General features: G+C 38.2%; 1 protein-coding gene across 2 annotated transcripts in view; it reads right to left on the reverse strand.

Annotated features, from left to right (window-relative positions):
• LOC135717215 (alpha-protein kinase 1-like) overlaps window positions 1-26,364 on the reverse strand; it is a 241,784-nt gene that overhangs the window by 213,158 nt on the left and 2,262 nt on the right. For both annotated transcript variants that reach the window (XM_065239191.1, XM_065239190.1), the window contains exon 2: window positions 8,893-9,324. In XM_065239191.1, coding sequence (XP_065095263.1) covers window positions 8,893-9,214 — 322 coding nt within the window. In that variant the 5' untranslated portion in view covers window positions 9,215-9,324. The remainder of the gene's footprint in view (window positions 1-8,892; window positions 9,325-26,364) is intronic.

The following is a 26,364-nucleotide window of genomic DNA, read 5'->3' on the forward strand; positions in this document are numbered from 1 at the left end:
CAACTTGCCTGAGTTGCCTATCTCGTCAATATCTCTCGAAAGGCAATGGGAGCAAAAAAAAAGTAAAACTGCAACCCACAGCGAGTGCAACAAACAAGAGGAAAAACATGAAAACCGTCATGCAAAATCATGTTAATTAGCTCTCATTACATTTTGAAAATATTTTCGCCACAGCAAAAACCAAAGGTATAATTCTCCTTCTACCTAGTTGAACATTCATACCTCGCTTCGTGGCTTAGTGTCAGAGGAACGATTTATATATGTGAATAAAAAGTTGTAAAATTATAATAAAAGAGAGCCAGTTAAGGTAGTTGCAATGCTCTAGAAATGAATCGTCAACTTCACGGACATATCACGCAGCCCGACAAGTCGGTAAGTAAACAAATAATTAGTAAGAATTTCAACCCAATCGAACCGAATCCATCTCTCTGCTCATCAAAAGCGGCAATTACGCCCAGCCAGGCAGTGTAGGTGCAAAATCTTCCACTACACTTATTTCAAGGCAGCGCAGTGCTATGTGTGAGTCCATGGAGGGTTATAATTTGCATAGCATTAATGCTCAAACGCCTGCTTGTTTAGATTTAGATGGGTTCATTTCAAAAAATGCGTTGGGGAAAGATGATTAACGCACGTCACTTTGCATGTCGTTATGGCAACAAGCGAACGTAGACGGACCGTGGCCTGCTGATATCCGGGCGACGAGAAAATAATAATTATACATTATACAGTGCCTTCTCGAGTCGACCCTCGGAAATCATCCAACATTAAAAACGAAAAAAAAATGGAGCTGTGTCAAGTTTGAATTCGGGCGCTGATAATGATCTCGTGATGTCGCATAATTACAGCTCTTCTGGATCGCTGACGCGCGAGGGTCTCGTTTGCATTACTTCGAATGTAGAGAAATAAAACAAGTTCAAATAATATAGGCGAATAGCACCAGATCGTGTGCTTTGATCGTGTCTTGAAAATTCAAATGAGAAAAAAAGAAATACAAAATGCAGTGGCGCCCTGCGTGCTGTAAGGGAACAGAAATGTAATTAACACTCCATGATCATTACTGTGAGCTGCGACAAGTAGCATGTAATTATGGTGAGTTTGTTATCAACTGGTGACAGTTTTTAAGACATTCACTATTTTTTTATGGAACGGCATCTTAGACTTCTTCGACTTTCGTCATACAAATTTCACTATCGCCATTCATTTTTTTCCTCATTTTAAAAGCTACCGCCTTCCGGTCGACAAAAAAATAGTTTCTCGTGGTCAACAACACCCTTTATTGAATTCCGACCTTCAGCTAACAGCAAGAAAAAAAAAAGCGAGAAATCCTACAAACTGACCAAAAAGCACCAAGACAAACAACTGTGACACATAAAAAATAATTGCTTGTACTATTTGACAATTTTTATTCCTATTTTCTCACTTCCCGCGCGTTTATCATTGTCGTTTTTAAAAACACATAAAATTTGTCACACAAAACTCTGGTGCAGTAGGCGCTGCCGTTTGTGAATTGAACCTGGCGGGGGAAGCAAAATGAAACGATGCGGCAAACTACAGGAAGGTAGGTATCCACGGAGACGGCTTTCGGTTTCGAGTGCGACTATATCCGATCGAGATTGCGTTGCGGCTTCCGAGCGTGGTCGTCGTCGTCGTGAGAACGCAACGCGGTCCACTGCGATGAGGTGCTTCGTCATGCTTGCTTTGATTAGAAATTGTTTGGTATTTTTTTGTTGTTGTTGAAAAGAAGAAGTGCAATTTGAAGCAACGTTGATATTAATTTGCAACGTGTCGTGAAATAGAATAATGAAGTATACTTTATAATTAATTATTCAATTTTGCTGCAATGCTCGGCCATGACATTTTGAATCAGTCTAAAATATTGAGCCTTTGTGTAGCTCGCTTGTGACATTTGTTCAGGGTATTAGGCAATCTTGTATGGCTATCGGAGCTCTCTTTATGGTGATTTATTAAAGCGTCCTTTTTCGCATTACACTTCACAATTTTACAAGCCAAAATATTTAAATTGTTTGTAAATGCACGTAACTGAAACTACTACCTGTTGTTTGATGTGGAGAAATTAACAGATTTTTAAACCTAGCAAATCTTGAGATTTGTGCTCTTGAAATTGCGAAGCATGATATGAAAAAGGACTCTACAAGGAAACACTTCAAGCCTGTTTATTGTAAAGATCCATGATTGTTGAATAATTGTGGTCAATTGGATATCTAGCGGTCAGGTCTGTCAGACCTACACACTTAATTTAATTTGCCGAATCTCGGATTATTTTTGCCTAAGTGTATATAAGCAAACCTAAAATCTGCCATTAAAAAATCAGTTCCAAATCGGAATGTTGAAATTTTATTAGTTCTGTGGTGCGTTTTTTAAAGACTAAGAAAGGACCTGCAAATGTGACCATGCATTAATTTGGTCACGTGAAAGTCAGGAAAATTTAATCGGGAAAATGTTCTTACGTCCATTACGTAAAATTTCCAAAACTACCGTATAAAAATGGGCACGATAAATATTTAAAATTGAACCAGTAAATTTAAAATATTATCCATTAAACAAGAGAAATGGTAAATAAGAAAGATAAAATGTTCCCTAAAAATATTAAAATCTATATTAAAATCTATAAAAATCTATATATATAAAAATGAATTTCTCTCTGTCTGTCTGTCTGACCCTTATAGACTCGAAAAATACTGAACCGATTGGCGTGAAAATTTGTATACAGGGGTTTTTGGGGCCGTGGAAGGTTCTTATGATGGTTCGAGACCCCTCCCCCTTCTGTAAGGGGGGGCTCCCATACAAATGAAACAGAAATTTCTGCATAACTCGAGAACTAATCAAGCAAATGGAACCAAATTAGGCATGTGGGGGCGAGTGTGGGGGTATAATGAGATAATCATAGGGGGTTGCCCCTTAGATAATAGGGGGGGGGGGGGGGCTACGTACAATATAGCATGCTTTTTTTTTAAATCGGCGCATGAACTCAAGCTAATATTGAATCCCGAGCAAGACCGGGCACACTCAGCTAGTGTTCCATAAAAATATGAAATGTGCCAATAAAAATATGAAATGTTCCATAAGCTTCTGCGATTTTATGAAAAGTTTCTTAAAAAATATGAAATGAACAAATGAAAAATTTAAATTGTTTCAATAAAAAATTAAATGTCCCGAGCATTTCTTTGTCAAATGAGCAAACAACTTGGTACGAGCCCCTCCGATTTTGATGTAACTTTCGACATGTCTTCAGTATGTGAGATTATTATTTTTCCACAGATCTCGAGAACATTTTGACTAAAGGCTTATTTTTGAAAAGGGTGTATGTGTTTTCATATCTGAATGTTTCAAAAAATGCTAACTTTAAAAACCGTTTATTTTATCACAACTGTGCCTGACATTATAGAGAATTGATTGGACTTCAAAGTTTTTTTTCCACCGAAAAAAAGTTGTTGAATTTTTGAAAAAAATAATTAAAATATGAAATGTGAATTTCTCTTCATTCCCAAGTTCGATTTATTTTATTTTTTTTCTACGATGACCTTATGTCATAATGCAATTTATAAAGAATAATCCAAGATGGAGCATTTTCAAATAAAAGAGTTGATTTTTAAAATAATGAATTAGAATGAATAAGAATATTACAATAAATGAATATGGTATAGATAATGACAAATCAAAATGATCTTGGTGACCAACATCCTAAACGTATCCGTTTTTGAGATATATAAAATTTCTATTTTCTCGAAAATAAGCACTTTTCAAAAACATCTCGTAATTCTTCATCTATAGCGGTGCAATGCCCAAGATGTGCATAAAATTCCCTACAGGTTACCCTTTGACACCAAGAAGATTGCATGAGCTGCTTTTATGAAAAGGATGAGTAAAAGAAGAATGTTATATTCAATTTGGAAACACAACATCTAAAGCAAAAAATTCTGAATTTTAATTGTGATGTAAATCAAGGGGTAGATCACTCCACACACCAATCTTGGGTCATATTATAGTGTGCCGCAGGTGTATCGATTGTGCCGGTCGTAGAACAAGCTGCGATTTTTTGTAAAATACCCATCCCGGCGACACGGTATTTCTGACACCTTGAATATTTTGGTTTGAAATCACAAGGATAAATCGGATTGAGGATAACGCAGGAAGTGGCGGGTGTGTGAAATTTTGATGTTTTGTGTTCATCGGATAATAAAAGTCCTATGCTTTAGGGTTTTATAATGCCCTTAAAGGCAGATAAGAAACCTAGCCTTTCGTGATGTGGAAAGCAACGGTTTATCAGCGACCGAAAAGAGTTGGAACCGGTGCCGAAGGTGTGCCAATGGATGTGGCCAAGCTGTGCCGAAACTAATTTCGGCACAATGTGCTGAGCGACTTACCCCTTGGATGTAAATATTCATTCACGTAAACTTGTATTTCATTTCACGCAAACGAGCAACTTGTAAGCAATGTTATTTACAAATAGTCTCAGAACTGTGCACGGTTTATAATGTAAACTTATATGATATGTGACGCTCCTTTTATGTGCATCATATTGAGCAAATACATATTGCATACACACCTACGTGTTCAGTTAACAGGTTTATAATTCAAAATAATAACATCAGTGTAGAAGTATGTTCCTAAGCAATCGAAGCTTTTGTTCTTCTTTCTGCATAACACAATTGTTAATCAGAGTTGGTTGGAAATGCTAACATGAAGCTTTAGTGTGATGATTTATTAGCTAGAGAATGATCTTTAGAAGAGTGTAGGTGGATAGTTCCGTTAGAGTACGGCAGTATGAAAATTGAATAGAAGTTGAAAATGAGCGAAGGGCCATTAAAGCGACAGTTTTCAAGATAGACGCACATTTTTGCCTAGCCCGTACGATGTACGCGGGGACTTGAAGTATGTCTCCAAGTCCACAGGCAAAAATGTGCGTCCCTCTTGTTGCTCATAAACTGACTGCGGCTGTGGAATAGTTCTACCGACGTTTTCATCACTACCTAAAGCCCCACGTCGCGAGAGCATTTCCAGTCGATGGTGTGTTATAATGCAGTTCTTCTTTACCCAACTATTGTGTTGCTCCTCTCGTCATGACCAACGTGATCATCTCAGAGAGAAAGCAGTAGGGTGGTTGTTGCGTGCTGTACCATCATCAGCATTGTTGACGGCTACTCCCGCCTTGAGTTGTTACATTCAAAGTGTTTTTTATGTTACTTCATACGCGAAGTTAACGATTTTCAGAGTTGGTTGGAAATGCTAACATGAAGCTTTAGTGTGATGATTTATTAGCTAGAGAATGATCTTTAGAAGAGTGTAGGTGGATAGTTCCGTTAGAGTACGGCAGTATGAAAATTGAATAGAAGTTGAAAATGAGCGAAGGGCCATTAAAGCGACAGTTGTTAATGTAGCCTAACTTTCACAAAAGATCCTACTCTGATTTTTCATTGTACACACTTAGAAAAAATCAAGTAAATTTATGTGCTCTGAGCGTTACATATACGAACGTCAATTTTGACATAAATTCGAGTCATAACAGACGCGAAATATAGCTCAATCAAACCTACTTTTCATCTCGGATCATTAAGTGATCTTTTACGTCAAAGACGGATTCCGCAACTACTAAAATTAGTTATTTCTAAGTGTGTAGGCTTCGAAATTGGATACCCACGACAGCACAAAATGTTAAGTTCAAAAATATGAATCGTATTCTGGAATAAGACTCCAGAACCTTTGGGTAAAGCATGCGGGCGTGAATGTGAGCAGCGTTGGAAAAGTTCACGAGTAATAGTGAGTTTTGGTGAACTATTGAGAATTTATCGAGCTTTAGATGCTCGATGCTCACCGTCCCAAATTTAAATCCTATCTTCACTTCGATGCATGGTATTCTTCTTTCGTACGAATAATAGCATAGTGTAGGTGTTCCGCATCCCAGTCATATAGTTTGGATCCATTTGCTTGATATTGAGGAAATTGTTTGTGTGGCCTTCCAAATTTATCATCAACGGCAACCGTCGGCATTTTTCAATCGAAAACGAATCATCACTAGAGGCTACCCGTTCCAGCCGCCTTGACTACCGTATCGACATAGCGCTCTCGACCGGTCATGGTGTGGATGAACTCGATTGATGTGAGCCCCGAATAGTAGCTGTTTTTGATGAAAACATGAGCCACTGCGATTTTTGCTGTGTTTCAGAAGAGACAGACTTAGTTTAGCTAGGTTTGAAGAGATTCATGATTAAGAAAATACTTACAGAATTTTTCGAACGATCATCAAAACCAGTGGGTAGCCGTTTGTCGTTTTCAAATTATTGATTAAAACGTTGTTTACCAGTATGGAAACAAACTCTCTCACTAGCAGTAAAGTAAACAAAGGATTACAACGAGCAATGAACAAAGTGAGCGTTAACGTGCCGAACAGTGTGGCATGTTGTGTTTCGTCACAATGTGCAGAATCCTGATGAATGAGGGCATCTTAGTAAAATACCAGTATGTAGGTAGAGAGAGAGAGAGAGAGAGAGAGAGAGAGAGAGAAAAGGATTAGTAATTTCCTTTTATTGAAACCACCTTATTTGCTTATCCTTGACTTGACAGATACACGTATTTCGTCTGCAATGTGCAGACTTCTTCAGTGTCTTGTACTAATAGTTACCAGATAAGGTAGTGGAATTAAATGGAAATTACTAATCCTTCTCTCTCTCTGTCTCTCTTCATACAATGTGCAGAGTTGATTACCCCTTGAAATCGGAGGATTCAAAAACAGTTCTAAGCTCGATTCCAAGGTAAGTTTTCAAAAAAATCCGAGAAGAGCTCCAATGAAACTCATAGGAAACGCAAGGAAATGCAGAAAGGAATTTCAGCAAATATTCTGCAGCATCGAGGTTAAGTCCGGAGTCATTAGAGATTTGGGCGTAGTTGCTTTTGTAAACAAACACTTCAATTGCCGATTTCTCTTAAATAAAAGATTAAGCTCATAAACAAACCATACCAAATGATAGAGGAATCATTCCTCTACCTGATAGTGTTATTTGTTTTAGAGATTGACCTTTTATTCGCGAGAAATTAGCGATTAACGTGTTTGTTTACAAATTTCTCTTGAATATCACACAGTTGGCCTGGTCGTTTTGATACGTGTTGCGTATCTCTGATATAATATATAATATATAAATATACATCAAATAGACAAAAAAAAAATGATGAAGAATCCATACTGGAACTGGTTGTGTTAGTGTTAAATTAGATTAGATAAGATACTCCAAATGAATGAACTGCAAAGTATATTCCAAAGGAATTTGGAGGAGAATTCATAGACATTCCTGAGTAGGTCGATTCTAAGTCAATTCGGAAGGGTATACTTCTAAGGAATTCACAAAAGGAATTTTGTGAAGAATTATGGAGAGAACTTTATGTGAATTCTTAAGAGAATTATTAAAAACTTGAAGAGAATTGAAAAACGAAATCCAACCAGATTTATAAAAACTAATCAAATATGATTGCAAATTTAGAGAAAAAAAAATCATTGCAACTGACACCTACAACATGATATAAAAGTTCTGGTTGTAAGATATTCCCGGCACAGAACAGATGGTAATTGCAATTCATAACGGGACAATCTCGCTAGATGATTTTTCAAATTTGACAACTGAGACTGAAGAAGCAATGCCAATTGAATTCGAGAAGGTTATTCGGGACTTTACTGTTCTTAAGTTTTCACATATTTGTGTTAGTATTGCAAATCTGGTCCTATGTTAAAGAGGATGTAAACCAACATTTCCACACTGGTTGTTATTGTCCCAACTTCAAGATTCCAAAAATACCATCCATTGGAGAAAAAAAATATCACGGCGTTTGACGATATATGTACTTCGAAAAAAATCCCACCCGACACCAAATGTTCCCACCATAAACCATTCCGCCGGCAAACAGACCGCACATCGACATAACAATAATCACCGCATAATGTATGCACCCCCTGTTTCCATTCTTGCGTCACACTAGTTTCCCACAAATTGTCAATTCCGGTTGACTTTCTTCAAATCAAATAACGCTTCTACAAGCGAGACTCGTACCGACTCAACCCGTCCATGTTAAAAAAAATCGAGTGTCCCCTTCACAATTCCAATGTGCTGATCACGCCATCGTAGCAAGCCGGAAAAATTCCTGATCCCCATTTCTCTCACTCTCCCACGCAACTCATCACGGCCTGCTAACCTACCACGACAACACTCCTGTCTACACGCAAAACCATTTTCACCGGAAAAAATATTATTACCCTGATACAATTCAATAAAACATGACGCTCGTGCTTGCCAAATCACCTCAGGTTTGTCGTTTTTCTACACACTTGAGCTGTGAGCTGATTGAAAACACCAGACGCCTTTCTGTTCAAGGAATTTGCTAAATAAATCATGGGACTTCACCCCTTTCAAGAGTTTTTTTTTTCTTGACATACTCTTCCTGTAAAAACACTTATCTTCCTGGGTTTGGGGGTAGTTCATTCCTTTTTTATGTCACACGCCGTACCGCACGCGACAAAAGGCATCTTCTCTTTTTCGGATTTTTTTTAGGGAAGGAAATCTGATGTAGTGATGGCATTTGAAAGGGTTACCCCTTGAGCTAAACAAATCTTTGCCGCTGCTTTTATCATCCTCCTTTGAAGGGGAACGATTTTAGAACGATTATTTGATTGACTTAATGATGATTTATAAGAAGTTTATGGTTCTTTGGCACCTTAACAGAAGTACCTTAATATAGAAATACTTAAGACGGCGGCTTTCTACCCATCGCTAGGAGATTTTACAAGATAACGATCAGCACTAACTCGTCACGTCACAGGGGAGAAAATACCTTGTTTTGACAGCTCTGTCTTATCTACCTGGCAAATCGAAAGTTGTTGACAATTACCTTGTTCCTCCTGTTTTTCGTAGGGCGGCGATTCGTCTGGTCCTCCACCGCCATAATATTGCCGATACAGCGAATGCCGGGAGCTAGCTTTGAATTTGGACATGGTGAAATCCAGCCCCTGCTGAGAATGACGATCCACGGCGTTCGACGACGACTGAGTCGTTGATGACGGCAATGGCTGATCTATTTTGGTAAATTGGACCCGATTCGACGTTTTGATGTCCGTTTTCAATGGTTGATACTGCTGATAAAAGCACTGATTGAATTGGTGGTCTAATGCCACTCCATGCACGGCACTTCGCTGGGCGACCAAAAGCGGCATAATCAGCTGAGTTGCTGCGGTGCTGTCTCGGTTTCACTTGTTCTTCCCTTCTCTAGAATTTCATTCCACTCTCTCCATCACACTGGGTAATTTTCGAATCAGCTGTTCATCTGAAATCATTGGAGAAAACAGTCAACATTATCAAATGATCTTGATTGGTACCGTCGTCATCCGCTGGTTTGGATGTAAGCTCAAAGCATCTTCTTCTTCTTCTGCTTCGCATTTCAAGCTTATTGCGTGCTCTCAACTTAGTGTGCTAGATGCACTTTCACAGTTATTAATTGAGAGCTGTCGATGCCTGCACCATTTTTGCATTGGTATAATTGTGTGGCAAGTCCAATCATACTTCTATGCCCAGGGAAGTCGAGAAATTTTCCAACCCGAAATATTCCTAGATCGGACCGGGAATCGAACCCAGCCACCTTCAGCATGGTCTTGCTTTGTAGCTGCGCCTTTACCGACTGAGCTAAGGGAGGCCCTCAAAGCATCTACTGAATGTCATTTGGAATGGTTTTGAATTTGACATACTAAATTTTTCACGTGAAGCCCAGTAGAATGTTTCCAAGTATCAAACATTGAATGTCAAAAGCATCGCAACGAGAAAACCCTCAAAAAGCCAACTTATAATTTTATAAACCATCACACAACCATATTACATCTTATTCCAGAACAGCATAATAATTACACACCCTCCCCTCTATCGTTATAATCGGTAAATCGGTAAAAAATTCCATACATTTCTCCAATTATCACCATCGATACCCTTATAATAGGATGCCTGCTTTGATGAGTAGTCATCATAAACAACAAAAAACAGAAGAAACAGTACTCGGAGGAAAGCTGTTAAATAGCTAAAACTGTTACCATGCCAGGAGCCACTCGTAGTCTCTATAATTAATTCAATTAACACCGAGAGCCCTTCCACCTTGGCCGGAAGGAAGGAAGAAAGCAACGAAATTCATCCCAAAACTTCATCCATCCGGGGCAAAGCCGCAGCGAGCAAAAACAAAAGGATAAATAAATAGGCAATAAACGCATATAAATTATGTTTCGGTTACATTTAGCCGGCTTTCTTCACCTGCCACTGGGCTCGGCAACTAACGCCCCGGCCAAGCTTTCAAGTGCAAGCTTAAACTATAAGCTAATCTCATGAATATTGTTTTCCGTTTCCCGAATATAATGAATTCATATTTTAATGAGCCATTTTTCGGGAGATGCGACCGCCCCGCCGTAAACCATACTTCTCATTAAACATCGAGAAGTGGGAGAAAAAAGTAGGCGCATACGCGCCAACCTAACCTTCAAGCTCTTCTGGTGGTATAAAGCAAGCCATGGAAACGAAGGAATTATCATACACTCAGCAGTTTTGTGTAAGCGTTATAAATTATAAAATTACCATCAATTACCGCACAAAAGAACGAACGCGTTTTGGTTGCTCTTCTGATGGGAAACGAACTGCCCGTGAGTAAAACGTAAAGGAAAATATAGGTGTGATGTTTAAGTCGGACAAACTTCCAGAATCTGTGCCAGCGGTGTAGGACCATCCATAGCAGCACTGGTGGCGATGAGAGATGATTGCTCCGCGGTGATGGAATATGGATGCTCAAAATTGAGCTCAAGCAGCGCAATAGGATTGGGGAGAGTCAAAATAAGGGATCCATTTAATTTAGTTTTAATAATACACATAAATCTGTGGAACTTTACGCAGCGGCGATGAGACGAGACAAGTTGGCAAAGTGGGCTTGCGAGAACACGACTGTATTTGAAATTAGATCCATTTCAGCGTGACGTGACAACGTTTGTACAACTTAATTCGATTTTTGGTGACAGGGTTAGTATGCATAAGTTTTCAAACAGTTTGCTCTTTTGTTAATAGCTTTGCACTCACTTGATGAAACCGACTAAAATGAGTTTCAGGCTCATAGAGGTATGTAAAAGGCAGTAGATTTGCGTAAGCTTGATAAATCATTTTGTGACCACGCACTCCGCACAAAAGTATGTTAAAAACTATGTATTAGTCACTATTATCGGTCAATTTATTTTATGTTTGCTTGATTTTCCGACTGTTAGTTGATACGAAATTGTTGGCTATGAAGTTCATTCAAAATAGCAAGAAGACTGAAATCTCTGCCGATTTTTCATACGACCGCCATGAGACAGGCATAATTGCGTCATCTGCCACTGACTTGGTTTCAGGCAAAGATGCAAATCTTTTCTATATAATATCTACGTAAAACTTAAATGTATTCATCTGACCGTTCCTACGAATTCATGTGATTTAAAGTGGTTTTTGTTTCTGATTCTGGCTTCTTCCCCAAAGGTATCCAAGTGTGCCTTGTAATTAAATTCTCATGTCATCTGATGTGTCACAAGATGTTTTTTGATTGCTGGCAAATTCTGATTAGGTAAAAAGAATCATCTGAACACTTGAGACACTTGGAAGAGAAGTTGTTTTTCAGTTAACAAGCATCCTTTTATGAGATGAAATTAATGTATGTGCAGTGGCCATGACGTGAAACCGCATTTATAAATAGTTTTAACTTTGCTATTTGTGGACCGATCTGAACTAAAATTTTAGATTTGATGATCCTAACTATTGAAAAAAAAGAGTAAAACTTTCATCCTCGGGAGCATGCCTCTCGGAGCCAATAAATTGTTATAATTGGAGTTGTTGTTGGTTTTGCGCGTGACCCGTAAACTGATGTTCGGCTTTGCCGATTTCCATCGTTCGTCAACTAAACAACACAACGTAGAACCGCATCCTGGCTAAAACATTATACGATGCACTAAGAGAATCTCAAGCATCATCTGTTAAACTTAAAACAAAAACCTCAATTTTCGTGACAAATGCTTATAAATTCTTAACTTAAACCCAATCTAAATTCTGATCACTGCTCCTTAATTAAATATTGAATTGTTGCTAAAATGCAATATATATATCAGAATTAAGTAAGACTGACAACTAAGTTACTCTTTACAGTTTCTTATATATTTTGCGTTGCTCGATGCTTATATGCTTCAAACAAATCTGAATTTACAAGATTCAATAATCCTATAAACCTTGAACGCTCACGGCCATCTTGAAACACGTCTTGATTATGTACATTTAATAATTTTGAACTGAAACGTATGGGAAAGAAGTTGTAAGACGCTTATATATATTGAAATATGTACTTAAACTTAATTTGATTGTTTCTGTGGGGCAAGCCGTACTCACAGCAAATAGTTTCGCTGCGAAAGAATTTGAGCAACGCGTAATTACTTAAAACTGATCAAAGTAGTCTCGCTTTTTTTGTAACAAATACAAACCTTTAATGAAAAATCGAAACAGACGTCATTTTATTTGAAATAATACATTGTTTACGATTGACGATATAGATTTATTGCACCGAGGACATGCTCAGCTTGTACCCGAAGATATTCATTTGCTGGCCGGTAGGGACAATCGTAGCCCTTCAAATTGACATCATGACGTTTCTGTTGCTCCTGGGATATGAGCTTCGTGGCGACGTTCCTTGTGCTTTTGGATACTGCTTCTGAGTAGTCGGAGGCGAACCAGCCTAAGGCTGAAAGCCTCCTAAATAAAGCTAAATAATAATAATACTGCTTCTGATATCAAACCCCCATTTCTTTCACATAAATTGTGAAGAATTAGAAGGAAGTCAAATTCCAATTGTTGCGATGAATTGCAGTTTATGAGCCATTGATGTTTGCGTATGGACACTATCCGCTCTTGAACTAAAACTCAGTGTATACCAATAGGAATATCGGAGAATACCAGAACAACTAAGTGACAAACTTTTCTTGTCAGATTCTTGGTGGACTCAATTCCGCATGCTACTCATAAGAATTGAGCAAAGTGTTCCTCCCAACACTGCTAAATGCTCAGAGAATCAGAAACAAACGGTGCCACAAACCACAATATTACAACAGTACAGCTCAGTGACGGTATCCGTTGGTCGTCTTGAATCATCGTAACCATCCATACATTCTGTAACACCGATGTCCTGAACAGAATTAAATAATCCGGCAAATTCCTTAGCAGCACCACAAGTATCACATCCAGAAGAACTCAAGGAACAGTTTTCAGTTGCTTATGAAATTACTGTTAAAATATGACATATTTCTAGTTAAAAATCGGGTTGCTGTGTATATTGGATGTTGATCAACGCGAGTTACTCAGAGTTGCTCACAGTTACTCAGAGTTACTCAAAATTAACTCTGATTTTAACATGATCAAAAGCTGTCTTGTCCCTTGCTGTGGGGGTTAAAAAGTCGAAATCTACCAATGTACTTTCATAAAATATGTTTGAAAACTTTTAGTATTTGACATTAACAAAATTGACACCGTCTTCAACCAGAGGTTGCGCACAGACTGAAATCTAAACACTAGATAACGGACAACACACAACACCCAGTAGACGACTAGGGAAATTTCCTATTTAGCAAAGTTCCCCCGGCTGGAGCGAGAATCGAATTCTCAATTCCTATCACGCACAATACACCTGAACGACGGGTGACAGCGCTAACAGTTATTCAGTATGTAAACGTTCTACATAGGCCATACTGCGTATATTGAGTAGTTCTAAAAGCTTTATTTGAGCTGTGCGTGTGTTCGAACCTAACGTTTGTTTTTATCCATGAAGTTTTTTTTTATCTATAATCGGTTGCTGATCTGGCCATAACCAGACCAAGGAGACAACTCTAGGGGCATCCCACTCTAAACTTTGTTTTTCTCGCATTATACTCAGAAAGTTCTTACTGATATCTAAGATACCTGAAAATACTTAAAAATACTTAAGAAATATTTAGCTCTAGTTTGTTACTACCGTTGCTAGACAGATTTCATTGTTTATTCACCCGGTGTCATCTGGGATTTTGTGTGTGCCTATTTAGAAATTCAAATATTATTTTTAAATTTATTCCTTTTGTGTAGGAATGGAAGAGGAGACCGTTTTGATTCAAGGAATATTAAATTTTCAAACTATTAACCTGTCATTCAAAGGAAGAATAAGGAGCTATTTGGAAAGTTATTGTAGAAGAAAGAGCATTTGAAAGCAAACCCTCGAAACAAATCAGTCCCAACATTTCAAAGGGGCGTAATTGCTTTTGTAAACAATGACTTTAGCCGACAATTTCTCGCGAATAAAAGCTCACTCATGAAAAATAATGACACCAGCAGGTAGATGAATGTTTCCTCTATCAGCTAGCATTGTAATTTTGGAGAGGTAAGATTTCAAGGCGAATTAGCGGGCTTGTTGGTTACTTGGGAAGTTTAGGCCTATTTACCCGGGTAGTTATGATTAGCAAAAGCATAGCAAAATAATATCAAATGTTACTTTCAATATCTTATTATGTTATATGTAAGTTATGTGCTATAACAAGTTAATAGCTTATTCAGCTATCAAAGCATAATTTGTTATTGTTATGATATGTTGGTATCATGAATTCAAGGGCTATTTTGATCTGATAGTTAGCAGAATAAGCTATTAATTTGTCATTAAATTGATTAATTTAAACATTAGCTTGTTTAGATATAATATCAAAATGTGATATTAATTTGCTTTGAATTTTCCCATTCTTTAGATATGGCATAAACTGGCATTGCTATTGCTCACTTATGGTCACATGGATTTAATGAAATTATTTTTGATATTTTCATGTTCTGTTCCTCAATTTTAATAGTAAAACTTGCTGTTGATTTGATATTCTCGTCTACTCCGGCAGCGCTGTATAATAATGCGTAATCAAATTTCTTCTTAAACTTGACCGGAAATTTGGCTTGGTGGCGCATAGCCTCATGGATTTGATTCACGAGAAATCATAGCTTGTGTAAAAGCAATTTAACAGTTTCGAAAATTCTGCAGTATTAAGTATGTACTTCATTCTAATAGTCTCGCTACGAACTCACAGAATCCACAGTTTTCAACCGTGGATGCTACAAATTTGCAACATTCACTTATGTCTTCTTTGCGTCATTTCTCTTCGGCACAAATCATCAATCAGTCGAAGGTACATACCTATAAGCCAAACAACCAGCATAGTAGGCGGTGTTGTTCGATTGCTAAAAGCTCCCGTACCGGATCCAAACAGCAAATCAGTTTCGTTCGTTTCTCTCTGTCACACTCACACACTGCAGGCTGGTGCTCACACGAGCAGGCACCACTCATCGGTTCGTTTGCTCATATCCGAGCAAACATGTGCAGCACTAATCGAATTTGCGACGCGCGATTAGCAGGATTTGGGGAGCAAAATAAACGAGAAAAGTCAAAAGATAAAGACCGACAGCGAACCAACACAGTTGGAAAAGAGTTTTCATTCATAAAACGGTCGACTACTTCCCGAGATCCGGTCCAGGAACGAACCGTTTTGGTTTTGGAGTAAAATTTTCGAACAATTTTGTAATTATCCTCCCGTGTTGCTCTGCTCTGCGATCTTGAGAAGAAATATGATTGGTCAATTATGAATTCTTTATGCAAAATTTCCCAACAATTTATTCCAGTGCTAATAAAACGTATCCAATGGGTTGTTCCTCTTTCCCACGATTGCTAATTCTGGAAAATTACTTCCGAAATAAACTACCTAACTCCAACTAACGTCATCACGGTCATGGCCTGCTTCTTGATGTCATCATTGGCGTCGAAAAGTTTATTCGCTGATAAAAACGATATTCATAAAAGTTCATTGCTCAAGTGTTTGCGATATCAAGCTTCTATTTAAATATAATCGCTACACAAATGAGATCACACTGTTCACACGTATGAATAAGGTTTAAGGTGCTATTGAACAGCAACTGATTAGAAGAACCCTCGGCTGCACCCTTCTCACCCTCTCAATCCAGTGCCATTCATTGCGTACATGTGTCAATCGATTTCCTGTTTGCTCCGACTTCTCCTTGCCAATCCATTTGGGAGCACGCTGTTATCAGCGAATGCTCATGCTTATATTTGGTATGAGAATCGGAAAAGAAAAGAAACGAAAACTTGGGAAAACATTTGACGTGCAAATGACACGGTACAAAAATCGATTAGTCAGGTGCAATTAAAAACAAAATGCCGACAGAGTACCTCACCTTTGAATGTATACTTGATACCTTCTTTTCCATGGGCATTTTTTTTTTTTCATATAAGTAGACGATTATCATAACGATTGCGTGACTTGATCCAAGCAAGCTGAATACGGAACGGAAGTGACTCACAGTTTTCGTTGAGAGGTTAAGTTTTGAATGTATAGATTTATGAAGGAAAAATAAACTGTGACTTTTCAAATTAACGTCGATAATGAGACGCCTCCCAACGAGAAGATTCCGCGTTTGACAAACCGGCCTACTAATTGATGTCAGCCACCATCATCATCTTCAGGTGAAAATCTAAACTGGGACAGCCTTGCGGTCGCATTTCATGGCACCTTTGATTTCGGTTGGACACCTTTCAAACTGATAACGGTACGGTTCTTTGCAACCGTGGCAGGTATTGAAAAGGCAAATATTGATGACACGACACGAATTATGCGCCCGCATGTTGTTCAGTATGTAAACGTCTGACTTCGTTCTAATTTATTATTCATTGATACGCGACCACCACTTATCGAACGACAACGCGAAGACGACGACGACGACGACGACGACGACGACGACGACGACTACGACGACAACGGTTGCTTATCAAGATTTCGAAAACATTCTGTTCAGGGCCCATATATACCTACGGAATGAGTTCGACTGTTGAAACATGTGCACGTTCAGTAACGCTGATGAGCGTTATCAATAATCACTTTTTATTTTGGGGAATTTGAATGGAAATATGATGTTGCTGATTCTATTTTTAGGGAAATATCGGCATCGATTGCCGTTACAAAATTTAATCCATTCCATTCTGATCTACTGCAGTTAAGAGTTGACTCCAAAAAGTGTGAAAATTGTCCACGTAATATACTTATTGAAATAATTTTACAAATTCGTGAATGTTGAGCATGAGCATGAGCATTCGTGACCATACAATTCGTAGTTGCTGCTCCATGATTGGCCAGATCCAGTGAAATTTGCACAAAGGACCATTATAATGGAGCTTGGCATTAGCAATCCATTCCCAGTTTGTAAACTCCAGTTAATCAATACTTTCAAAATCTATAACGGTCACGCCCTACTGGTCCTCTTATAGGGAAACGATTGTTAGTTGGACATCCGTTGTTACTAGCAACCGTGTATACTTCTACATCTCCACGGTTGTCACGGGAAGGATGTTTTTATTAGTGGGAAGGGCGAATTAGATCTGAATTCACTTAGGAAAGTGATGCGATATTTTATTGCATGATGCGACCCTATTATCTAAGTAATGTAAAGGGGCTTCGATTCTAACCAACGATCTTCTGCTCAGTAAGCAAAAACAGTCACTCTAAGGCCACCGTGCTCCGGACAACAAACTACGACTTACGATCAATCAAGCCCGGGAATAAGAAGCTATCAAATTTAAAAGCACTTAACAATGTTTTCCAAACCGGGATAACGTCATATGCTTCTAAATTAATTACTTGTGCCGTACCGTTCCGCTCGAATTCTATCAGTATCGATTTCCTACAATAGCGGCCTGGAATGGATCCTAATATCTTCATCAAGCAAAACTCAACTGTTTTTATGCACCCGGGTCGAACATACGACAGATTTTACCGACAATATTGCTTGTTTTAATTTATATCTCTTCAACCGAGTTCTCGCATGTTGAAAAGTGGTTTTGCACTTTATATAATGCAATAAAACATCTCACAGAACCATAAAAATAAACCTTAATACACCTTAAGCATAAAAGTGTAACATCTGTGACCGTATAAATCTTGATCGGTTTTCCAAACACAACGATCGCAGTTTCTATTTTCAAAGAGGTCATATCATACATATCCAATCACACCAACCGAACAATAGGTCAAGCGTGGCTGAGGTCATCCTACTGGGCAACAAGTGCGAGTGGCCCGCAGCATTATTACAAAAAAAAAATGGCTTGCTATGTGGGATAAGTTGAGCACCACTGTTAAGACAATGTTGATCAGCTGAGTACGAGGGTGACAGCTTTATCTAAGATACAGGAAACATGTTGTTGTGTTGTATGAGAATGAAAGAAGATTGATGAGGATTTCCTGCAAAACTATGGCGAAAAGAATATGTCTCACATGTAATGATCTTGACTTCCCGTCTTCGGCAAAGTTTTTCATAATAGTAAAGTTCGTTAATGTCAAGGTAATAAGTAACATTCGACAAATTTCGTTGCAAAAAAATATCAGCTGGGATTGAACCCAGCCTGCTGGGTGAGAGGTAATCATGCTTACCACCACACCACCGGTGCCGCTTAGGGAATTGGTATTATCAATTAACATTTTTTAACCTTCTTTAGGCATTGGGATCAATATGATCCGAAATGAACATTCAAAATTGCATATTTTTTTACGGTGAGCATCTATAGTAGAGTTCTGAATTTTCTTGACTTTTCCTAATTAGCAACATGGCATAGTATTTATAGGATCGGTCCATACACATCAATTGGATGTTTTTTTTAAGTGTCGCATGATTATTAATATAAAAAAGTGTGCAACAAAAATTGTGGCCGGAACATCCTATTTAAGGCACTGGTCACAAGACATTATCAAAATGGTATGCTTTGGCAGTTACGATGCTTATTTGTTTGCAAATCGTTAACGTGGAATGGATCGGAATCCGGTCCCATGCAGTATGGATGAAGAGTAACACTATTGCAGCGGGTGAAAGATATCACTTTGCATTTTTTGCCGTTGTCGCCGCACCAGACTAGCAAACGATTTATATCTTCTTGTACTGCAACACAGTCGGCAGGAGAAACAATGACACGAAAAAAAATTAGGTCATCTGCATAAGACAGTTTGGACTATGGGAGCAGCTCAAACAAGTCATTCACATATATTGACGAAAATAAGAGAACCGAGAACACTGCCTGGAGGACCTGGAGCGTACGGAATTCACCGCCATGAAAGCATTGCGGTCAGACTGGTACGAGTTGGTCATTCCGTGATCCAGGTGGGAAATCCTATATGAATCATTTTGCAAATGATAAGGTTATGCGGTACTGTATCGAAAGCTTTCGCAAAATCGACGTAAACCAAATCCACTTGCTGTTTTGATGCTATGTCACGTGATATCGCTGACACATAACACATTAGGTTTAAGTCGTTGGATTCATAAAACCGTGCTGACTGTTGGAGACGATCGGTGAGACGGAATCTGCTCGAAACCAGCTTGACGTTGAACGGGTGATGTGAGAAGTGGTTCCATCAAAGTTGACCGAGCCAGGGATGTCGTAGTCAGCTTTGCGTTTCTTGATTAAACCCATGAAGCTCGAAGTATTTTCCTTTACGGTTGTCTATATTCTACATAAATAGTTTCCGTTCGTTACAGGCTTTGTACTGCAACTCAAGCACACGGAGTCTAGCTTTATCGGACTCATTCTTCGTATAGAAAAACCTTTTGCGCAGCTTACGTAGATTGTTAAGAAGTGTACGTTACTTTGCAGTCCACCACGGTTTGTTGAAACAAGAAATTGATGCTTGTCTTATACGAGGTACATGATGATTTATAACTTCAGAGAGAGATTCTTAGACATCTGGTCTACTGAAACATAACTTGATAATCGTTCCCACTCAATATTCATAAACATAGAATTCAGCACGTCAAAATCCCATGCCAATAGTCAAATTTCAAACACCGTCAAGTACGGATGGTTATCAACAGGTAACAGCGATGCAGGTGTGACCATCAGGTCAAGGTCATTCGGGAGATTACTGAATGCCAGGTCAAGGAGTCTTTCGTTCGTGTTGACAATGTTATTAATTTGACTCAAGCCATTGGCCAACATAGCTTCTGTAAAAATCTTCTCTCAGTATCAGTCAATGCGTTTGAAAGAATAAAACCATTAATGTCCTCGTCAAAATGCCATCGCAAATTAGGAAGATTAAAGTCACCGATCGATAGGATAATGTCAGTATCCGATAAACAATCTGTCACTTGTTGAACGGTCCTTGCAGTATACTCTTTTTAGGGTAATTTTAGGGGGTTGTGATTTTCGTAGAATAGTTTATAGCTAAATGATCCTTCATTTTTCGAAAATTTGTATTAGGGTGGTTCTCTTTTAAATCAATAAAACTTTTTTGTTTTAATGTAAAGGTGGTACCATTCTTCAGCAAAGTTGTAGAAACATATATCTAGTTCTTTATTTGACCATGCTAGAGCTATTTTCCTGCACCTGCTTTAATTTTTTTATTTCTATATTGTTTTGCTTCAAATGTTTCCAAAAATTAGTCTTCAAAAAGTTGTAGGACAAATTATAGCACTATTTTTTCCTCAAGAAAGTATTTTGGTATAACTTAACATTCAAAAGTTATGTTCAACTTTAATCGAGAACAAAAAACATGCTAACGTCAAATGTTATTATCTCCAGTAGTTGGAACGATAATTTATTTTTTCATAACGCAACATTTATACAGGTTAAAACTGTGAGAACAACTTTTTTTGAATGGAGTAAATAAACTTTAAAAATAACCAAAATAATTCTAATTTAAAACTTTTAGTTCTCCAGTATAGCTCTTGCTGAAACAAAGCAGAGAACGAGGTTTGATCCAAAAGCTATCATACTTGCTGTTCAAACGCTAGCAAACCGGCCACATTTTTTTTTTTTTCATAACGCAATAACACCGCATACTACATATGATCGAATCCATTTTTCCGGTATTTTCATATCCTGACTTGAATCCAAAATATAGTCTTCACCATACTTTAGAAAATATGTTTCCGAGTAGTTATCTCGTCATTCCTTAACATAGATTGTTCCTTCGCGGACTAATGGAAGTTCCACGATGTATACTATTCAGTTTCAATAGTAACTCATTCGAAACATCGCAGTGTGTCAACGTTGCACGATACAAAATTTTGATCGTTGTGTCAGATAACGCGATGAGGCGACATGTTTTCCTAATTAAACGTCAGAATATTACCACAATCAATTGAAGAAAGCGAAAAATGCATCAATTTTCGTCAGAAACGGATTCAAATACGTACCAGCCCAAATCAAACAAACCGTGACAGCTAACAAGCCGCCACAGTCCATACAAAAGCAACCCACAAACCACAAAGTCTTGCCAGGTGCAAATCGAAATAATCATAAGGAACTGTCAACACTTCAATTAGGCAGAGGACAGAACACTTCCAAGATAAGGCATGTGTGACGTTCTGTATCGGAAATATTTCCAACTATCACCCCAATGAATGGTAAACAAACATTTTGTAACTATCGCGGCAAAGTAATATGTAAATCTGATCAATGATAAGAAACTATTCATGACACACCATACCGAGAACGACAAGTGGTGTGTGGTAATAATCGAGAATGGTTTATTGACGTATTGAGTCAATGCAATCAATTCAACTTCTTAGAAAAGAGTTAAATTCACCGAAAACCGTTCTGCCGTCAATGAACTCCGTCGAAAAGGAGAAAAAAAAACAACAAACGGAGAGGAAAACGCATCAAATCACAACTAACTAGATGAGGAGGCAAAACCCGGACCTGCTCTCATTGAGAACTTACCACAACGAAACGGATCGCGCGCGCGGAAAAAGCACGATGGCTACGAAAACGGAAAAGCCCCGGCGGCTATTTACGCTTGCTGCGGTCGGTCGGTGGCTCCTCTTCTGCTTTGAATCGCGGTAGGCTCTGCTCTGAGTGTGAGTACCTTTAACAAGAAGTAAGTGTGTACACCAAATCCGTAGGATGCTGCGATCGTAGTTGCAATGATGATGTTTCTTCCGCTACTCGTCGAAATGCCGACGGCGGTGGCGCTCGCATGGCCTACGTCGTCGTCGTCGTCGTTGTTTGTTGGATACGTGTCTCATCTCCTTATAGTTTTTGCCTGCCGAGTGTGTCCATAACAGGACCATAGTTAGCGCGCGCGTTAACCGATGGCGACCACCGCCGGTTGGTGTTGGTGTCTGCTTCCTACCTGATGACTAAACTGTTGTTTGGCTTTTTTGTTTGGTTCATGACGCGATGATTTCGGTGGTTTCGTTGGTAGGTATACGCATTTCCGACTGACGTAGCCAAACATCCTGACGAAAGTTGACGAGGTGTAGAGGCGAAAGTGTGGCGTAATGGAACACTGTTGTTGGAACAGCGCAAGCATCATTGTGTGGCGAAAGATGTGTGGACGGATGAGGATGAGGACGCAAACCGTGCGTGACGATGGGATCGATTGATTAGCGTGTAAGTTTATGGATCAGCTGATAAGGAAAATGTGAGCACGTGTGTCAGTGAGGGAAGATGGTGGTCTTAATCTTGAACTAGATTCTAAGAAATACATATATTCCTCTACCGATATTTGCCAAAATTAAACAATTACCGTGAAGGCTCTAAATCCAGACACTTTTATAAGTTGATTAGCACTGCCTACTATAGTCGAAATACCTCGTAATTTATATATTTTAGCAGCATCATTTCACAAATTTACTACATGTTGCTCCTAGATTATTTAAAATAACACCCATTGATAAGAGATCACCTTAAAAACCTCAGAATATTTTTTCAAGATTTCAGACTGATCCAAAATCTATATCGCATTTCTCAGATTTTTTCTCATATGAAACACGGCAGCTTAGAAATTATTCCAATGGGTTTTAAGATCTCCATAAAGTTTTCAGGATATTTTTTCAAGACTTCAGGTTTATCAGGTACTATTGTACTGAACATCTCAAACTGTTCATCAATTCAAATTACATCGCTCGGATATTCTCCCATGATGCAAGTTGGCTCTGAAAATATTCCAAAGACCATCAGGTGATCACCCAAGTAACATTGCTAATTTAAACGAGGTTTTAAAGCATTCTACAAGTCTAAACCATGATCTACAGAACCCTCATGAAACCCAAATTGTTACTTGGGCAGAGATCATTGTTTTCTAGGTGTGTGGTTAATCAAGTTCTGAAAATGTTCAACTGTGCAACAATTCAAAATAAATTTTTAACTATGCGATGAGGTGGAATGGTCCCTCACAGCTCAGGATGGTATGGCATTACTATTTCACTTTGTTGAACTCCACCAAGCACAAATTGGCTCAAAATGCAAAATGGTTACAATGCATCAATGGTTGTTGCATTTACCCTTCTTGTTTTTACATCCAAAGCTACACAAAAATACAAGATAATCGAACCCTGGTATAATCGACCCTCTGGATAATCTAGTCCAACCTGTATATTGAAAATTATTTTTCAACATTAGTTAACGTAATGAGTTGGCAACCGAATACAAACGGTAGATAAATAGTGTATCATTTCTACGATTAGCACAACATTTTTTAAACTTAACCCAACAAAAGACGGGCTTGGGCAGCAGAGGGTTAAAAAATCGTAGAAATGATAAATCTCAGGCTACAATATGAGCCCATGTGCGTAGGCGAAACAAATTTAATTGTGATTAAGGGCTGTCCATTAGTGTGATGCAGTGCTCAAATAGTTTCAAATCGGGTCCTGATCGTGTATGTATATAAGGTAGCCACCATCCCTTCAAAGATCTTGTCTTGTATGCAGCTCCACTTAATAACAAGATCAATTTGAGCTACCGATCTGAATTCACAATATCACTGTATGAAGGGCCAAAAACGGAGGGGTGGACCCGTAAACAGAGACAATCATGTGAAATCCACGGGAATTTAAGAATCTTCTTCCAACGGTACGATCCACCATCGAATCCACCACCGAATCCACCGTCGAATAACTCAATTCGCAATACCTTCCTACAGGATGGTTTGTTAAGAAGGGCGCGTCAAGCTCACTGAAACTGTTGGAGTAGAATTCACACCACCACAATCGAATCGGTAGGATAAAGAAAATGATAATTCCCTCCTAGACTCCGGTTGTCATACGACTCCATCGTCCAGTTTCTGGTCAAATAATACCCTGATGCTCCATCTGGGTTGGGGTATTTATTTATATGAAGTAAATATATGTAATGGAGCAATGAAATATGTCCGAACATTACAATATGAAATAATGAAAATACAGTTATGTGGATAAAATACGAGGGGAGTGACTCTTTCTAAGATGCAGGAAATTTTGTGCTTTGCTGTTGTGAGATGCACTCGCGCTTAATAGATAGAAACACGATTGATTATGATTTTGAAGATTTCCTGCAAAAAGGTGGAGAGCGATGCGAGTAGATAGGTTTAGATGTAAGAGATGAAAAAAGATTTTTCGTAGATTGATTTGCTAGTGTGAGATTTTTCGACCATTTAAAATCGGGATTTAGATGTGTCGCACCCCTCGATAAAATAGCTGATACTCTGCAATGCTAATAATAAATAATTTACATATAATAAGAATGTCTCGTTTCAAATCGAGTCCTTATCATCTTCCAAAAATTTGAACTCGTTTAGCTATAAACTAACTCTGCACAAACCATTTGAAGTTTATATGGGAATTACTATGAGAAAAGCAAACTATTTATTCAATTAACCGTATTTATCTACAGAATTGTTGATAGTTGTGCTTGTATGAAATTTTCTCAGCTACAACTTTGCTTAACTCCACTTTTCAATTTAATGTTTTAAAACGCTAAAATTTTAGGATCATGCTCAATCAACTGCTCAACAGGCAACATTGGTATTTCTGAGGCAAATTTTGAACCATTCATGTTGGTAGAATATCGAAGCAACCTGTTAAATTTCCCATTGAATCAGAATTCTGTTCCAAAACGTCGAATACCACAATGAAGAGTGGAAGGGAACGCCAAAAAATCAACACGTTGGATTCAAATGTTTAATCACTTGTTTTTGTGTCATTCCATGATCACGTTGATCAATATTGATTCAATGTATTCAACACAGTGATTTCCATTGTTTAAATATTTTGAAATGTTGACATTTCCATTCATACATGCAAAATAAATGCCATGATCATCAAATGTAAGTGTGGAGTTCAGTATATGTTTCTTATAACAAATGTAATGGCAGTACTTCCTTTTTAAAGCTGACAGGTCAAACACATTTGCAACCTCTTCTTATATCTTACAAATTAAGATATCATCATATCCCAGGCAACACACATCCATCAAAATAGGTTGCTGCAACTTGATTGTGACTGAAATAAGGTGCATACAAGTAACACCAACTTTTAAGTGACAAGTGTGCTGCTAGTGATTTCATACTTCCTAAAATCATTTTTTAATCTGAAATGAGTATTTGCAACCTTGTTTGCAACTTGCATTGATCCAGTTATATGCTATTGCAGAATCAATTTGGGCCTTTACGACTATTGTCAGGTAAGCTTTTAAAGTAATTTAAATTAGATTTCGATTCTAACTTACTTCGTTACCGAAATAATGCAAGAAGCATGAACTCTGGAGTTAAGAGCTGACAACCGTTCCGCTGGGTGATGCGAAGGCGGACCAGAAAATCAAACCAATTTTGAGCTCTCAAATCGAAACAAATTGTTTACTCTCCCAGTGTGATGAAACGAATGTAAGTATATTGCAGTCCATCAATATTAAAAATATTCAAGCCTGTCTCCAATCTTTCCATTAACAGTGGGATGTAGTGATTAAGTAAGTCACATTTGTTCAAACACATCAAAATTGGTTCATGTTGCTTCTCTCTAATCATTCACTAATGTGTGAACGTAAACAAACAATCGAAGAGTCACGTATATCGCATAATACTGTTTGGCAGCGCTTGCTGTCAGCCAATGGCAAAGAGTAGTACATACTGCCGTAGCTCCAATAGCCCATTTCAAGAACACACGATAAGCCCCGCTCCAATTTATTATCGATGCTAATATACTGCCCATAAAAGCATGGATTTTTATCAGATATGAATTATCCATTAGAATCGATTTTAAACTGCCTGAATTTTACACTGTGCACTAAAAGCCACATGTTTTGTTCAGAAAATATGGTGAAAAATAACAAAACTTGGTTGTCTCATCCATAAGAGCCTAAGGATAAACAAATTTTCAATAGCGATTTTCTCTGCTTGCTATTTTCCCAGATGGGACTGATATCACTATCGATAATTTACTGAAACTTTCAATTAAGCAGTAATGCAATACTTGATTGCCGCGTATTTAGTGAGTTTTGAAATAATTGTCTTAATTT

The sequence above is a fragment of the Ochlerotatus camptorhynchus genome, unplaced genomic scaffold (genome assembly GCF_037179485.1).
Source record: "Ochlerotatus camptorhynchus isolate MF236.1 unplaced genomic scaffold, CSIRO-AGI_Acam_v1.1 ptg000052l, whole genome shotgun sequence".
Taxonomy (NCBI): Eukaryota; Metazoa; Arthropoda; class Insecta; order Diptera; family Culicidae; genus Ochlerotatus; species Ochlerotatus camptorhynchus.